This window comes from Mauremys mutica, chromosome 14 (genome assembly GCF_020497125.1).
Source record: "Mauremys mutica isolate MM-2020 ecotype Southern chromosome 14, ASM2049712v1, whole genome shotgun sequence".
In the NCBI taxonomy this organism is placed as follows: domain Eukaryota; kingdom Metazoa; phylum Chordata; order Testudines; family Geoemydidae; genus Mauremys; species Mauremys mutica.
This window is the reverse complement of record NC_059085.1, coordinates 13,422,127-13,438,558: the sequence shown is the minus strand read 5'-3', so window position 1 is coordinate 13,438,558 and position 16,432 is coordinate 13,422,127. Positions and strand designations below refer to the sequence as shown.

The window sequence follows — 16,432 nt, the reverse complement described above, 5'->3', positions numbered from 1 at the left end:
GTTTTTGTATGAAGGACGAGACACCCATTCAGAACCCAAAACAAAGGTTCAAAGTGAATTTCTACTTTGCAGTCCTTGATACTGCTATTCACTTGGTTGATGAAAGATTTCAACAGATATAGCAGCTAGAGTCAGTATTTGGCTTTCTATATGATATTCACAGCTTGCAAAAGAAAACAGCAAAACAGATAAGAGAATTTTGTATAAAACTGAAGTCGGCATTGACTCACGAAAATTCAAAAGACATTGATGCTACAGATTTGTGTAGTGAGCTTCAGGCTTTTTCAAGATGACTTAAGAAACATTCCACTCCTGAAGAAGTACTAAAGTTTGTTTTTTGAAAATAAACTCACAGTTTTCCAAACATTTTTAGTGTTCTATGCATTCTTTTAACTTTGCCAGTTTCTGTAGCTAGTGGGGAACGTAGCTTCTCAAAGTTAAAATTGATAAAAACATATCAACAATGGTGCAAGAGAGACTAGTTGGACCTGCCACAATGTCAATAGAGCATGCAATAGCTGGAAAACAGGATCTAAAAGAACTAGTGACTGAATTTTCAAAACTTAAAGCCAGAAGAGTCATGTTTTAAGAGCACAGAGTGTTTTTTATTCAGAGTGTTTTGTAAATACAAGTTAAAGTTCATTGAAGAATTTTCTTATTTCTTTCTATATTGGATGTGGTGGTAATGGCAGTTAAAGCAGGATAGCATAATGGACGATTTTGGATTTGTAATAATAAAAATTATAATTAACATTTTTAATGCATTTTTATTTGAAATTGGACTGAAATATCATCTAGCTGTCGTGTACAAATCTATTCTGAAAATTTAGTGTATCTATTTTATCTGATCTCAGAAACATTGGCTGGACAGACGGATAAACCAAACAATTAAGCCTCTGTTTACCAAACAAAACAAAACAAAAAAAAACGCTTAAAAACATTAAAAGGAAAAAAGAGGCAAAATGTTTCCCAGTTTACCAAACCCTCAGCCTAGTTCTGCCCTTGGGGTTTGGGGACGCCAATTGCATGGTTTGCCAAGGGCGCTAGTTTCTAGCAGCTAATCTAGGGCTGCCCCTGAGTACAATATTCAAGGTTGGTTGTGCTGTTCTTCAGGAAGGTTCTTGGTTAGTTGACTGAGCTCGGGGGCACTCCTTAAGGAAGTTTGTTTTAATGTTAAACAGTCTCCTAAGGGAAGTGGTGGGTAGGCTATTCAACTCTGTGGAGAAATTTCCACATACACAGCTAGAAAATAGGGATGGGTGGCTGGAAGCAAGATTCCCTTTTTCTTCTTCCCACACTCCCTTCCAAGCTTTTACAACTTCATCTCTCCCCCCCGCCCCAAATCATTACCAAAGTGGAAAAAACATGTTTGGGATCTTTCCCGTTCGCTCCGTGTTCCTGTAAAGAGGGCTGTCACAGCTGCACTAAACACCTCGAGAAAAGAACTACAGTGAATGGTAAGGTCAGGAAAGCTTCAAAGCAGGGAGAAGGGAGGGCCACAGCAGCTGGTACGAGAGTAAAAAGGTGTTGGGGAAAGAGACGGGAAAATGTCAGTGATCCAAAGGAGAGTTCGAGAAGAGAAACCCACCAGCAGCCAGGAGAGCAGAACCCCCTTTTGTCTCCCAGAATCCATGAAGGAAAAACAGAATTTTGAGAGAATGGGAATGGGAATGGGAGCGACATGTGCCAGATGCATGTTACTGCATGGCAGAGATGGATGCCTCTCTTGGTTCCATTGTGGAGCTGATGTTGAAATTATAACGCCATATCTGCCAATGGCTGCTTCTAACTGAAGCCTTCCCAGGGTGCAAGGTACCATCTGCACTTCCAGAGTGTTAGTAGGTGGTGGCAGTAAGACTGAGAGAGACCTCCAGTAATGAAATAAGTGTTTTAAAGCCTCTTTCTTCATATTCCACTTACATTGACAGGTCGGGCAGCTCAACAATGAATTCAGTTAAGCAAATAGCTTTCCAGGATATAAATGGATTGATAAAGAATAATTCTGTTAAGAAAATGTTTCAAATTCCTTTCAAGTCTCAAAAGGGGATTGCAATAGTAGAGGGATTTGAATGACAAAATAGATTAGTTGCAAACTTTAATTCCTGGTCTTGTGCTCTACATGTGTGCACACACTGTTTACATACATGTAGTATGTGCATTCCTAGGGGGCTGCATTGTGTGCAGTAAGCTCAGGGATTGTAGTTATACCTGGCTTCTATGCAGGGGGACAAGGGGTAGGAGGCTTTTTGCTCCCTCAAGCATTCAGGACACGGATAGTCTGGACCATCGTTCTTATGAAAAGAACGTTTTACAAAATGTAAGACTAGAAATGTGTCCATTGGTTTTTATTTTTATTTTAAAAAATCCATTAAGAGCCAGTGTTGCTAAACAAGTAGGAACATAGGAGTTGCCAGACCAGACTGGAGGAATGATCCAGTGGTCTAGCATCCCATCTGAGAAGGTGCAAGAATTCCTGTAATGGGTGCTTGAGGAGTAACCTGGCCAGAATGGGAAGCTGCTTATATAGTCACGCTCTGGCAGATCTCACCAAAATTCAAACTGAGAAGAAAGTCCCAGAGATGGTAACGGGTGCTTGCCTTATAAATGCTTATAATAATTATTGATAATGTCACAGCTCCTTCCAGACTTGGCAGCTGAGGGACCTCTAACCACTGAGCCTGTATTGTGTGAATCCAGATTGTATTATGTCTGGCACTGGCACTGCTCTGCTGAAAGAACTTATTAAAGGCTTGAAACCATGAAAGACTATTAATAGCTAGCTGGAGGGTGGTTTTCAGAAGTGTGGGTATTAAACAGAGATGGGATTGAGCTATAAAGCTGAGATCTAGATCAGAACTTTCCCAAAGTTTGTGAGCATTTGTTCCATCTCTAATGATAAACCTAGGAAACTTCTACTGAAGGCCTTTATGTTTCCTTTACATTAAACACTCGTTTTTCTGCTTTCTCCCTTTACTTGCATCTTCCGTCTGACAGCAATGTGGATACAAAGGAGCTGTGTGGTAAGTACCCTTTCGCTATCTCAGTAAAAGCAAATTTGAATGTAGATTTTTTTTAACTTTATTTTTAACCAGGCTCACACATACGTCACTCCAGTATAGAATAGGGCCAAGCTTTTAAAAAACAGGGGCTAAAGATAGGTTCATGAATCAATAATGGGACTCACATATGATCAGGACCAGCACTTTCTGTTGACTTCAGTAGGAAAAATGGGGCACTTGGCAATCTCTGGAGATCAGGGTGATTAGAGGAACTAACTTTAGGTTTTTAAAATCTTGGTGTAAGTGAATTAAAGAGCGGGGCATGAGGTGGGGTGGAATGTTAACTAATCATGCCCCCTTTTTAATCACTCTCTACCTTCCATACAGCAATATTCAATTCAATCTTGGATCCCTTCCAGTGAAAGTAAAGACTCACCTTAGCCCTTGTGCTTTAGCATAGTTTGTGGTTTACGTCACGACGCAGTTTCCCATTTCCGCAGATGCTCTTGATAAACTGGTTCCTCAGGTATCAATGGAGCCTCAAATAATGGAGGGGCTGGGGCCATTCCAAACTGCCTAGTCAACTGGACAGACCTTGCCCTCCAAAGGGAGACGTTAGGTAGCCGAATACATTGGTTTAGGGCTGAATCTGGGCTCTGCAGAGGGATTGGTTGCTGTCACCCTTCTTTGATCATAGCATAATAAAATGTCCCCCAACTCTCCTCACTACAGCCTCATGTTAGTTGACCAGGATTCCACAATCTCTATCAGCCTATGCAGTGGAGATGTCATTTATAAGCTGGAATCGGGGGTTGTGTAGAATGTCTTGCTGTTCCTGAGCTGTGAATTCTTAGAACATGTTGTACTGGCTTTCTTGTTCAGCAATGACGCTGGGAAAGTTTTACTCAGTTTTACAATATAGTTAATGAGCACAGAACTGTACCCAGAAATAAGCAGATAATATTCAGTAATATGTGGTTAATTTCAGGCACTACCTCATCTGCAGGCTTCAATAAAACCGCATTACTTTATAATGCCAATTACATATTTGTCTTTAGGCAAAGCTTAATGTTTTACAGCGGGTAGCCTACAGTACATATAATCACCAGAGCGGCCCCCACTGCTCATAGAAATTAGAGGTAGAAAATATCTAGGCGGACATTTTATCCAACTCCCCAGCTAGAATAGAGTAGGATTATTTCCTACAGTGAATTCTCAAGTGCTTTGTCTAGATTTTAAATGACTCATGCAGTGGGGCTTTTGCTACTTCCCATGGGGAGATTATTCCACGGTCTAATAGACCCCTCACTGTTAGGATTTTTTTTCTGCAGTTCAGTCTGGAGATGGGAGAAGAAGATTGCTTTTTTGTTTTACAATACCTTGTCAGCTGCATTCCCCATGCCTCCTTCAAGATGGCACAAAGGAATACTTACATTAAAAAAGTATCCATATAAAACAACCTTCACAATGCATCAGTGGCTTTACCATTATAGTGTTCACAGATCTCTCCAAAGACAGCAATTATGTAGTTAAAAATCCAGCATCTAGACTCTAATCAGACTCCGGCAATCAGTGCGGTGCTTTCTGGTGAGTTTGTGCTGATCTTATGGAAGTTAGTTTTTATTTTGAACATTATTAAAGATTTGTCTGTCCTTTTATTAGAGTGCCAGGCCTTGTCAGCAGAAGAAATTGCAATAGGCTGGGTGGGTGCTAATTTCAGTTGAAGAATGGCTTATTTTAGTTTAGCTTAAACCACTTCCTAATTCATTTGTACAGTACTACATTTAAATAAGACACTCTTCAACTGAAGTCAGTATCTGCAAAGCCTTTTGCAACAGTTTAAAACTAAATTGGTTTAAAATCACACCTTAAATTAGAATGGTGCAATTTTTGGTGTCAACAACCCCATGTTTGTAATCAGACTAGAATACCTTTGGGGAAAACCCTGAGCTGTTGGTCAGGCATGGTTTGTTATTTAGCAAATTGGGGTAGACTGAGACAAGCCCATGATTCTGGCATGGAGTTCAATAGGGGGAGTCATACTAAAAACAATAAATCAGATTTTATTTCCTAACTTACTTTGAGCCAATTCCTAGTTGCACTGAAGTTAGTTGGGCCTATTCATTGAAACTGACATATGAGAAATCGAGTTGTATAATAAGATCTCTTGTATTTGCCAGTTACATGTTTTTCCACTCCACCTTCCTTGTTTAATTGGTCTTACTTGTTTCCCACCCCATTAAACTACTAACTGCAGATCACATTATAAACTTAGATTGAAAATAGAGGGAAAGCAGCATTGTTTGATGAGACCTTTCTTTCTCTGACAATCCTATAAAACAGAAAATTAATCAGCTGTCGTCCAGGGTGAGATCATATTACCTGGCAATGAAGAGTATATGTAGGATTGATCAACGATCCCTGTAATTAAGCTACTTGGAAAAAAGAGTTGTAGGTGTCTGTTTATTTGGGGGTAGTTACATAGGTTCTGATGAAGATGGTTTTGCAGCATTTTGCTGTGCAAACTGACGAGCAGATTTTATGAATAAAAATAAAATCTCATTTGTCCGTCACAAGGGACTGTTTGGGGCTATTTTGCAAAGTCCTGCATTAATATACAACATGTTCTTACCTGTTCAGATACAGGTGGATCATGACGTTGCAACTAGATTGTGTTTTGTGTAGTCTTTGTTCATTGGATGGCCAGGCTTGGTCTAACTCACTGGAAACAATTATTTTGTTTTAAATTATTCTGTTTTTAAAGGAGTAGGAGGGTGGGGAAAGAACAACAATATGAAACGTACAATAGGATTTCCTCTTGTGAATAACTCCATTGCAAGGGCACCAATTGAGGGGGAGGGGAGGGGAAGCCCCCTTCCCCCCTCCCCGTTTCATACCAGAGGTGTGCAGTCTCCCAGGTGGAGCTCTTAACTACAGCACAGCATTTACTGTCAAATGTAAGTTCTGCAAAGGGGAGGTGCCCCTGGAGCCGGAAGTCAGTATTTTGTTTACAAACAGAGGCAGGGTGATTAAGATAAGAAAGGGCTGGTGATTAAATTAAGGATATGGAAGTTTAGCCTGTAAAAGAGGAATCCCTCTGTGGAGGGGGGGAGGGAGGAGGGGTTGTTTTAGAGAGAACACAATACAGAATACAGAAAAGCACAGAGCCAAGGTTACATTCAGAAAAGGGGGAGATTTGGGGGCATAGGTGAAAAGAAGGGATCAACCCCAGGGAAGGGCTAGCAGTGTATAGAGACATTCCCACTCTACCTGTGGTACTTATGTGGCCCCATCACTATAGTATCTGAGGCTGCACCTCACAATGTCTAACCTATTTCTCCTCCCAACCCCTCGGTGTGTTGGAGCAATGCTGTTATCCCCATTGTACAGATGGGGCACTGAGGCCCACACAGACTAAAGGCCAGATTTTCAAAGGTATTTAGGCACTCCTAGAGCTTGCACCCCTCACCCCCTCCTGCATCCCAACCCCTTGCCCCAGGCTCAGCCCAGAGCCCCCTTCCACACTGCGAACCCCTCGGCCCCAGGTTGCCCAGAGCCTGCACCCTCTCTGGAACCCCTACCCAGCCCGGTGAAAGTGAGTGAGGGTTGGGGTAGAGCGAGCGATGGGGTGGGGGAGGGAAGGGAGTGAACGGGATGGGGACTTGGGGAAGGGGCGGGGCCCTGAGGAGGGGACGGGGTAGATCCTGGGTTGCCCTGGGATTCAAAAAGTGATCTTGGACGTAAAAAGGTTGGAGACCACTGATCTAATGTGACCTCGTGTACAGTATAAGGCACCACCACCACCACCCAACACCTGCACACTAACCCAACTGAACTGAGACCAAAGTATTACAACCCACAGGAGACTAGACTATTATGTGACACAGGCAGAGGATAGGAGGGACTGAGATGCTCCAGTGCCTGAAGCCCCACAATGCAGGGAAATGATTAAGTGAGACATACGCAGATAATCCTGGCAAGTGACCCCCACCCACATGCTGCTGAGGAAACACCCCCCCCCGGGTCTCACTGCTAATCAGACTTGGGAGGAAACTCTCTTCCTCCCCCCTCCCCCATGTCAATCAGTTAGACCTTGAGCATGTGAGCAAGCACCTGAGAGAGAGAATGCTCGGAGCTGCCCAGGAGCTCTGGCCTGTCCCACAATGTCCTATCTCCAGGCCTGGCCATCTCCTGGTGCCTCAGAGGAAGGAGATAAAAGAAACCCACCCTACCAGAATACATTTGGAGGGAGAAAAAAGTCCCCTCCTGACCTCTGCCGATAGCTGACTGAAGCATGAGCTCTAGGAACATAGGACATAAATCAGAAGTGAGTCCCAGGGCTGTTGAGCCCAGGCCCCTCCTCCCCCATCTGAATAATGTCCCTGGACAGCTATGCAATAAGGAACATTTTTTCCTTGACCCCTGAGGTGACCAGCTTAATTCTGAAGTAGGAGAAACGATGAATCAGCAGAACATCCTGGCTGTGTCACTGCTCCTGCTTATTCGGTGGGAGGAATTAAGTAGAATAATGCAAAAAATCTGAATACTTAAAATTACCAGTAAAATCTACTTAAAAATGAAAGTAGGAGAATAGTAAGAAAACAATGAAGTATGATGATCTCATGTTGACAATGTACAAATCATGGCCCCAGTCCTGCAAGATGTTTGCCGGATTGGGGCCTATAAAGGCACATTGGGAACATCTTATAATTAAGGTTTCAAGTCTTTCACAGGGGTCACGGATTCTGTGACTTTCTGGGACCTCTGGGACTTCTGCAGCGGCTGACCCTAGGGCCACCCAGGCTGCCTCCCCTTCCTCAGCAGCATCGGCAGCAGTGGGGCCCCGAGCCGCCCCCCGCCTGGAGCAGCCTCAGCAAGGCCCTGGGCTGCCCCCCACCCAGAGCAGCAGCATCTGCTGGAGCATCCTCCCTCCTCCAGCACCTAAGATTTACCTAAGGGTATTTTTAGTAAAAGTCATGGACAGGTCACTGGCCGTGACTTTTTGTTTATTGCCCTTGGCCTGTCTATGACTTTTACTAAAAATACCCGTGACTAAATTGTAGCCTTACTTATAAATGGCTCCCATGACTGCTGCTTACCGTTTTTGTTCCTGTGGCTTTCAGCACAACTTCCATAATTCCCACTAAAGAATAAGCAATGTATTACAAATGTTTTTCAAATTATAAAATAATCCAGCAATCTTGATTTTTTTTTAAAAAGGGTTATTGAATCACAAACCCTTAATATATTTGGCATGTGCTACCAGTGATTTATACTTTCCTAAATAATGAAATCTATTATTGTACCTTTGGGGACCAAATTTAAGATCAAAATATCGGAGGAGAGAGAGGTATTCCAGGATTTTAACTGCTTCTTAGAAGACAGTTTCTGACATCAGAACAGCTCCAGCATGTAATGCATACTGGAAACTTACAGTCACAATTAACAAACTCACCTGCAGCATGGCACTTCATGTGAAACCTATTAATATCACATTTGATGCATATCCATTCTACAGTGTGTGTTTATTTTTATATATATATCATATATGTAAAGTCTTGGTAAGATCAAACTAGTCCCGTGTGTTTAAATCTGTCCTTAAGACTGAAAAGAGGCATGCAGATTAGCAAAATAAGAATTCTTGAGCTTCTGCTCTAACATATACCCACAATTCCTGCAGGGCAAGTGACAGTGCTGTGGTGTGACCCTCTGGGGGAAGTCCTCCCATTTTATGTGCCTGTCCCTATTTTGTTGTGGCTCCCCTTCCATTGAGAGTTACCTCCATGGATCTTGACTTGCATGGTGAATTCATAAGCAGAAACATTTAGAATAGAGGTAATTTAAATTGCTCACGAGTGAATCACACATAAAACCTAAGGCTACGCAATTCATACCTGCTGGCAAAATTCGGTCCTACGTAACTCCAAGCCTGGATACAAACCGTTCTATTTCTCTGGGCTCTCGAAAACATTCTCTTGCAATTATGAGTTCAAACCAAGCACATCATGCATGTTGTTTAGAGCTATCCCCTGCCACCAGTAGATTTTTTGTTTTTGTCTGAGGAACTTAAGGACCACGTGAGAGCTTTCACTTGACCACCTACGAAATGGATTTTCTTTATCTTTTTTTTTATATCTACTCCTTAGAGTGATTTATTTTTCTTGCTCATGTGAAAATACAATCTGCTGCTGCTGCTGCAAATGAGCTGTTTGGCTTATCTCTGGCTGAGCGCTGAGGTGCAGTGGATCACAGTGGAGTGTCACTTTGCTATCATTCCAATCACTGCCATGCAAGCCATTTGGAGATGTTCTTGGGCTGCAGACAGATATGTGCAGTTTTAATTAAGCCAGAAGAAGCTAAATAATGGAATTGTCTCCTGGGATTTATTTATAGCCAACTTCTGCAGAAATGTCACTTCAATATTAATTTTCATTTTTTGATGCTGAGGAATGATACTAGCACCGGGTTTTGTGTTTAATTCTAGTTCATGCCAGTTACATGGAAACTAGTCAGCTTTGTGCATAGAGTCAAACTCATGCCATGTGTAGTTGAGGATGCTGCACTTAAGTTATCGTTTCTGTTCATCATGTCTAATTTCCGGAGTTGACCATGTATGCATGGAATGATTTCAGGGCTGAAATCTGTCATCGAACTATTGTCTGTAGATCAGCATATCTGTTTTAACTACAATGAAATAACTGAGGCTTAAATCCAGTGTACATAAGTGAAAATGAGTTGGATAGTTCCACCCCTCTCCCTGGTGAATGTATGCCCAAGTCCCAAACCTGCTACCCAACTTGCATGAATTGTCACCTCTTGTGATAAAAAGCTCAGGGTTGCATTAGCAGAAGCAAATGGCAGGTGAAGAATTGGGAACACTGTCACACTATCCCTGGCTCCGACCAGTGCAAGTCCCTCATTTCTAGAGCATGCAATCCAGGGGGGTTTTTGCCCGGAAGAACAAAGTGTTAACAGGTGTCACGCTGTTTGGAGCGGCTCACCACTGCGAGTGATTATCTCAGGGCAGACTATCAGAAAACAGGGGCAGACATCCCAAACTGTGGTGGTATGTTCTATAATTAGATTTCACTAAGCCAGTAACAGATGTGAACTCCTGAATCACGGTACCAGTCTTACCATGGAGTCACAGACAGTCCCCTTAGCCTCTCCAACTTATGTTGCCACTCAGACAAACTGAACTTTGTGATAAAAGGTTACTTAAACCTAAAATCGTACCACATTAGGTTGCTTCCAGTCTCAAAGGACCAGCCACTTACTCCAGATCTTACACCAAAGACAACACTGGCAGCCAATTCTATAGTAAACTAACTATAGGTTTATTAGCTAAGAAAAAAGAATGAGAGCTATTGAGAAGTTAAAGCAGGTAAAACATAATGGGTAAATCAAAGTTTGTAAATCCAAAATGATAGCAGATTGATTTACCTATTATGTAATATTTTCAGGGCTACCCAGAATAACTCTGAGGGATCTCCATCTTCTTGTTCAGTTATTCTACCCCGTTAGAATCCAAACAGTCCACAGATAAAGGATCTCTTTCAGTCAGTACTTATGGCTTCTTTTCACAGACAACAATCTGACAAGTGTCTGTACCCACACAATGGCTAATTGCTTTGAATTTAGCACTCTTCTTCAGTTGAATTTGATGAGTTATTTAGTTACAGGGATATACATAATGTAAATGTCTGCCATTACATTATCATGGGAATAGACAAGTTGTCATAAACAGATAGTTAAGGGTTAAGGTCTGTTTTACCTGTAAAGGGTTAACTTGTTGGTCCTCTGTAGTTGGATCCCGGTATCTCTCCTAGGAAAAAGGAGGGGGGGGAGGAAGCAGGGGGAATGGTTTGTTTCTCCTGGGTGTGAGAACTCCATGGATTTGGGGCTCTTGGAATCCCCTAGGATTTTGGGGAAGGACTGTGTCTCAATCCACATTTCATGATTGAGTGGTGGCAGCGACAAGGAGACCTACCCTAGGATTTTAGGGTGGGGGAATACATGCTGGTCCTCACTTTGAAACCCCCCAGTTTCAAGTGAGGGTGCAGACCAGGACATGGTAGTTTAAAGGGAAACCAAGTCAGGTCCCCACATTGGAGCCCAACAGTTCCAAGTGGGGGTGAGACCTTTGACATGGTGGCAGAATACCTGCGGGTCCCCATCTTTGAACCCACAAGCTCAAAGTGGGGGTGAGATCCCATAGGACATGGTGGCAGAATACATGCGGGTCCTCACTTTGAAACCGCCCAGTTTCAAGTGAGGGTAGACCCATGACATGGTGGCAGCGGAGTTTCGAACCCATTGTTACAAGGAGTTTTTTCAGCTGGGCTACTGAGAGAAGAGGGAGTTTACAGTTTCAGCCAGGTTGGCTGGAGGGAATTAAGTTTCCAGCAGGCTTTGTTGGAAGCAGTTTTTCTTCTGTTTGCTTGGACAGGCAGCTGGAGGAAAAGGCAGTTTAAAGTAGTTTTCAGGGTTAGGAGGTTTTTTTCTCTGCTGGCTATGCTGAGGAAAAACTCTTCCCTAGGAGGTGTGTGCATTCCTTAGGTGGGGGGAAGTGCCCTCACAGGTTTGCTGGGGAGATAACTATTCTCAAGCCAGAGGTTTTTAACAGTTCAGAGTTACAAACATTTTTAGCTCTGGTTGCAAGGAGGTGTGTCCCTCCTTTGTGTGATCAGGATTCCTTGGGTGGGGGGAGGTGCTCCTCGGAGCTCATCCCGTCCAACAGGGAAAACAGGTTTGGGGCTTGGACAGAAAAACCCTCCAGCCAGGTTTTTTTTTTCCCTGTGTCTTTTAAAATCCTCTGGAGGCAAGGAACTCCCTGCTCAGAGAGTACTTAGCAATTGCAAGGGAGAGTTGCAGGGCAGGTTTCCACCTTCTTGGGAGCCAGGAGAGGGAGATTGTTTTTTGTTTTTCTTTGAAACAAATTTTCAGCTGGGTTTAGCTGAGGGAAAAAGGTTTTCTAACGGGCTGTGTTAGAAAAGGATTTTTTTCTTCTTCTTTTCTTTTTTCTTTCTGTCCGCTTAAAAACAGCTAGGGAAGAGGTGCAAGTTTTCTAGGAGGCTTGTTAGAAAGGACCCCCACTGTGAGGTACTTAGCAAGTGCTAGAAACAGGACAAACCAGTTTTTTTGGTCTTCTCAGTATATCAGCAAACAGCAACTACACATTTGCAAATGAAAAGGTTTTGTTTCTTTTCTATTCAGTCTAATTGGAAACTAGTTCACTGACTGCAAAGGGGTGTGGCCAGCACCAAAAAGCAACACCAGCAAGCCACACATAAAATTCACTAACTGCAGAGGGGTGTGGCCAGCACCAGAAGGCACTGTTCCCCATCCCAAGAAATTTCCCACCTACATGGCAGGTGAGGACACTAAGGCCTTCAAAGGTTAAAAGGACCTGCCATGGGTACAGCATCCCTGAAGACCAGTACAAGGACTGGTCAGGAAAGTGGACTTTTGCTGTCTATTACAATTATTCCATCCCCATGCTACTGGGGAAAGACTTGGCCAACCATGTGCAGGTAGCCAAGAGGGGGGGAGTGGTCACCCGCGGCCAGGCCAAACAAGCAGGCACTCCCATCCCTGTTCCTGAGCCATCCACCAGGACCCTGTCTGTGTTACCAGAGACCCAGACAGAGGTGGTGGAACCGGATCTCATGCCAACAACTACAGCAACCATAGTACATCCAGTCCCAGGACCGGAACTGGAAAAGCAACCAGCGGCAGAACCAGCGCCAGCACTGATGCCAGCGCTTGCAACTCCACCGCCAGGGGGCGCCAACGGGCCTAAACTGGCAGAAGCAGCAAACAACTCTACCCAAGAGGCTCAGCCAGAGCCTGATATATCACCTTGTGCACCAGCGGAGAGCGGTCCACAGTCAATGGAAACAACCTCATCACCTACATCGCTCCCAGAGGAACTGGTGTCTCCCGCCTCAAGGGAACAGTTCCAGACAGAGCAGGAAGCCGATGACAGCCTTAAGAAAGCTTGGGCGGCGGCACGCAGCAACCCACCGCCTCTCAGCTCTTCTACCCAATTCCAGTTTGTTGTAAAACAAGGACTTTTACATAAGGACGTTCTTTCTGGTGAACACCAGGAAGGCCAGCATCCTCAAAGACAGTTGGTAGTTCCAACTAAGTACTGGGACAAGCTCTTAAGCTTGGGCCCTCACATCCCAGTGGGCATCCTGGGGTCAACAAACCAAAGACAGGTTGCAAAAGTCCTTCCACTGGAAGGATGGGCAAGGACGTTGCCAAGTATGTCCGGTCAAATGCATACAAAGTGTTCTTCAATGTCAAATATCTTGTTGTTTACATACTTAGTAGTATATGTAATAGTGCATGTGTTTTGTTTTCAAATCTCTGTGGAGGGAAGCCTTTGTCTGAGTGAGAACTGTTTTTGGATCTAACAGAGGACAGTCATGTCTCCAAGTTCTCCTGGAGTAGTTTCTACTAATTAATAGTGAGTATTAATTAGAAAGGCGAATTAGTCTTATGATTTGATTTCTATATTTGCAATTGTGTGTTTGCTAAAGGAAATGCTTTATTCCTGTTTGCTGATATTGCTTTACTGAGAAAAGGGGGAGAGGGGATTCTCTCCAGAGATTGATAAGGTTATACCCTATGAGTGTCCAGCTTGGGCTCATAGAGATTCTGTATTTTCTTTTTATTCTTTAATAAATTCTTTTCTATTAAGGACTTGTTGGTCTTTCCTTGGGTGGATTCTCAGGGAAAGGGAGGGGGAGGTATCCCTCTGTAGTTGGATCCCGGTATCTCTCCTAGGAAAAAGGAGGGGGGGAGGAAGCAGGGGGAATGGTTTGTTTCTCCTGGGTGTGAGAACTCCATGGATTTGGGGCTCTTGGAATCCCCTAGGATTTTGGGGAAGGACTGTGTCTCAATCCACATTTCATGATTGAGTGGTGGCAGCGACAAGGAGACCTACCCTAGGATTTTAGGGTGGGGGAATACATGCTGGTCCTCACTTTGAAACCCCCCAGTTTCAAGTGAGGGTGCAGACCAGGACATGGTAGTTTAAAGGGAAACCAAGTCAGGTCCCCACATTGGAGCCCAACAGTTCCAAGTGGGGGTGAGACCTTTGACATGGTGGCAGAATACCTGCGGGTCCCCATCTTTGAACCCACAAGCTCAAAGTGGGGGTGAGATCCCATAGGACATGGTGGCAGAATACATGCGGGTCCTCACTTTGAAACCGCCCAGTTTCAAGTGAGGGTAGACCCATGACACAAGTGAAAACAATACAAGTAATATTCCATTAGTTTTCATGACGTTCTAACACCTGAATACACTCTTACATTAACACACACTTTGATCTAAGTTTCAGAGTAGCAGCCATGTTAGTCTGTATCAGCAAAAAGAATGAGGAGTACTTGTGGCACCTTAGAGACTACCACGTTTATTTGAGCATAAGCTTTCGTGGGCTAATACCCACTTCATTGGATGCATGCAGTGGAAAATACAGTAGGAAGATATACACAGCGAACATGAAACAATGGGTGTTACCATACACACTATAATGAGAGTAAAAACTATTTCCCCATGCTAATTTCCCCTCTTACTGTTACTCACACCTTCTTGTCAACTGTTGGAAATGGGCCATCCTGATTATCACTACAAAAGTTTTTTTTCTCCTGCTGATAATAGCCACCTTCATTGATTACTCTCATTATTGCTGGTATGGCAACACCCATTTTTTCATGTTCTCTGTGTATATATATCTTCCTACTGTATTTTTCACTTTGATCTAAGGTTATTTAATTACCGGGCATGCATAATGTAAATGTAATGTAATAGTAAACAGCAGGATATAGAGAGATGAAAACAATACAATTAACATCTCCTTAGATCTCTTTTAACAGACAAGTGAGTTGGCCTTATCATATACTAATACATTTAACTCATTTGATATTCTCACACAAGTGAATTGGCCTATGGCTCTGGCCTGAGCTGGTCAGTCAGCGTCACAACAGGGAAGTGCAAAAATAAGTTAGAGGTGAATGTTTTCAGGTACTGTGTTGTTGTGCTTTTGTAACTCATGCATTTCCCATAGTGCCATCAGGCTGCCATTTATGAGACAAAAGCCATAATGTGGACAACTGCCTTTGGGGTTCTCAGGGAGCAAGGAGGGGGCTCGGCACGTTTAAAGAATTGACACTGCGTACGAGTACCTTTCTTTCTATGGAAATTTCTCAAGGGTGATAATGTTGAGATCTCTGGGCTGAAACTGTCCACGACCTGACTCCTTGTGTAGTCATTTACATCTTACAGGGTGGGTGACAAATAGTGCTGCCAGGTATCAATCATACTTTGCACATTGTAAAGCAATGGGGGATTGGACCTTTGTACCCTAACGAGGCAAACCTCAGACTCCCTCAGCATGGAACAGTGTGTGCCTTTGACACAAAAACAGACCCTTAGTCCGTTTGCCCATAGCCACGTCGGCACCCGCTCACTGCCTTGCATGGCATAATATGCTGAAACAACTGAAGACGCTGAAACGCTGTCAGAAATCTGCACTAACAGTGATTCCATTCACAGATTCTCTTCCAGTTAGAATGCAATGGGTGGCATAGGGTCAGAACCGCAGCTGTTATGAATTGGGGTAGACCCAGTGAGCTCAATGGAGTCATGCCAGTTTACACCAGCTGAGGATCTGGCCCATTTTCTGACCTTCTTTTAAACCTGTTTTGTGGTGAGGAAGCGAGGAGTCTCATGGTGGGGGTGAGGAGTGTAGTGGACAGATTGGATTTCTCTGAGACTTCCAGTATATCCCGGTGTTGGCAATAATTCAGAAAAATGGGCATTTTGGGAAAATGTGGAAATGGGCATGAAAGAACTTTAAAGCTACCACCAAGTTAATAGCTATTTTCAATGGTAATCTCTTCGGCTTGTGCCTCTCTTCACAATGGGCCTGGACTTTACAGGATGTCCCACCACGCACCCCTTTATTGTGAATTTAGCTCAGGGTTCTCAAAGCAAAGCATAGAAGAAATATATATTTTAAAATGTAACTAAAATCTTCATAACCTTGTCTCTTCACCAAAAAGGTTCTTGTAACGTTGAACAGCCCTGGAGTATTAAGTTAACCTAGAATCTACCCTTTATTTCCTCTATTGGTTCTCCAGATTATTTTGCTGATCATATGGGAGACTATGAAGATGTTTTGGCTTCCCTGGAGACCCTTAACCTCTCCATTCTGAAAGCCATGGACTACACCAAGCGGGTGAGTCGTTGTTGTTGTTGTTATTGTAGCTTATGCTATGCAAGTGAGTGTGTCTAGATACGTTTTCTCCAAGCTTGTGGGTCTAAAGTAGGCATGGTTAATACTTTTCCTGTAGTCATTTTTACTAAGGGTAAATAGGATAGTAGCAGAAACATTATCAAAGTAACAACACCAGGGATGT

At 43.4% G+C, this 16,432-nt stretch overlaps 1 protein-coding gene across 5 annotated transcripts in view; it reads left to right on the top strand.

The window, feature by feature from the left end:
- The window catches only part of NECAB2 (N-terminal EF-hand calcium binding protein 2), a 365,795-nt gene that overhangs the window by 211,636 nt on the left and 137,727 nt on the right, over nucleotides 1-16,432 (top strand). For 4 of the 5 annotated variants that reach the window (XM_044987368.1, XM_044987369.1, XM_044987367.1 and 1 more), the window contains 2 exons: nucleotides 2,995-3,020; nucleotides 16,154-16,251. In XM_044987368.1, coding sequence (XP_044843303.1) covers nucleotides 2,995-3,020; nucleotides 16,154-16,251 — 124 coding nt within the window. The remainder of the gene's footprint in view (nucleotides 1-2,994; nucleotides 3,021-16,153; nucleotides 16,252-16,432) is intronic. The other variant, XM_044987370.1, reaches the window with a different exon arrangement.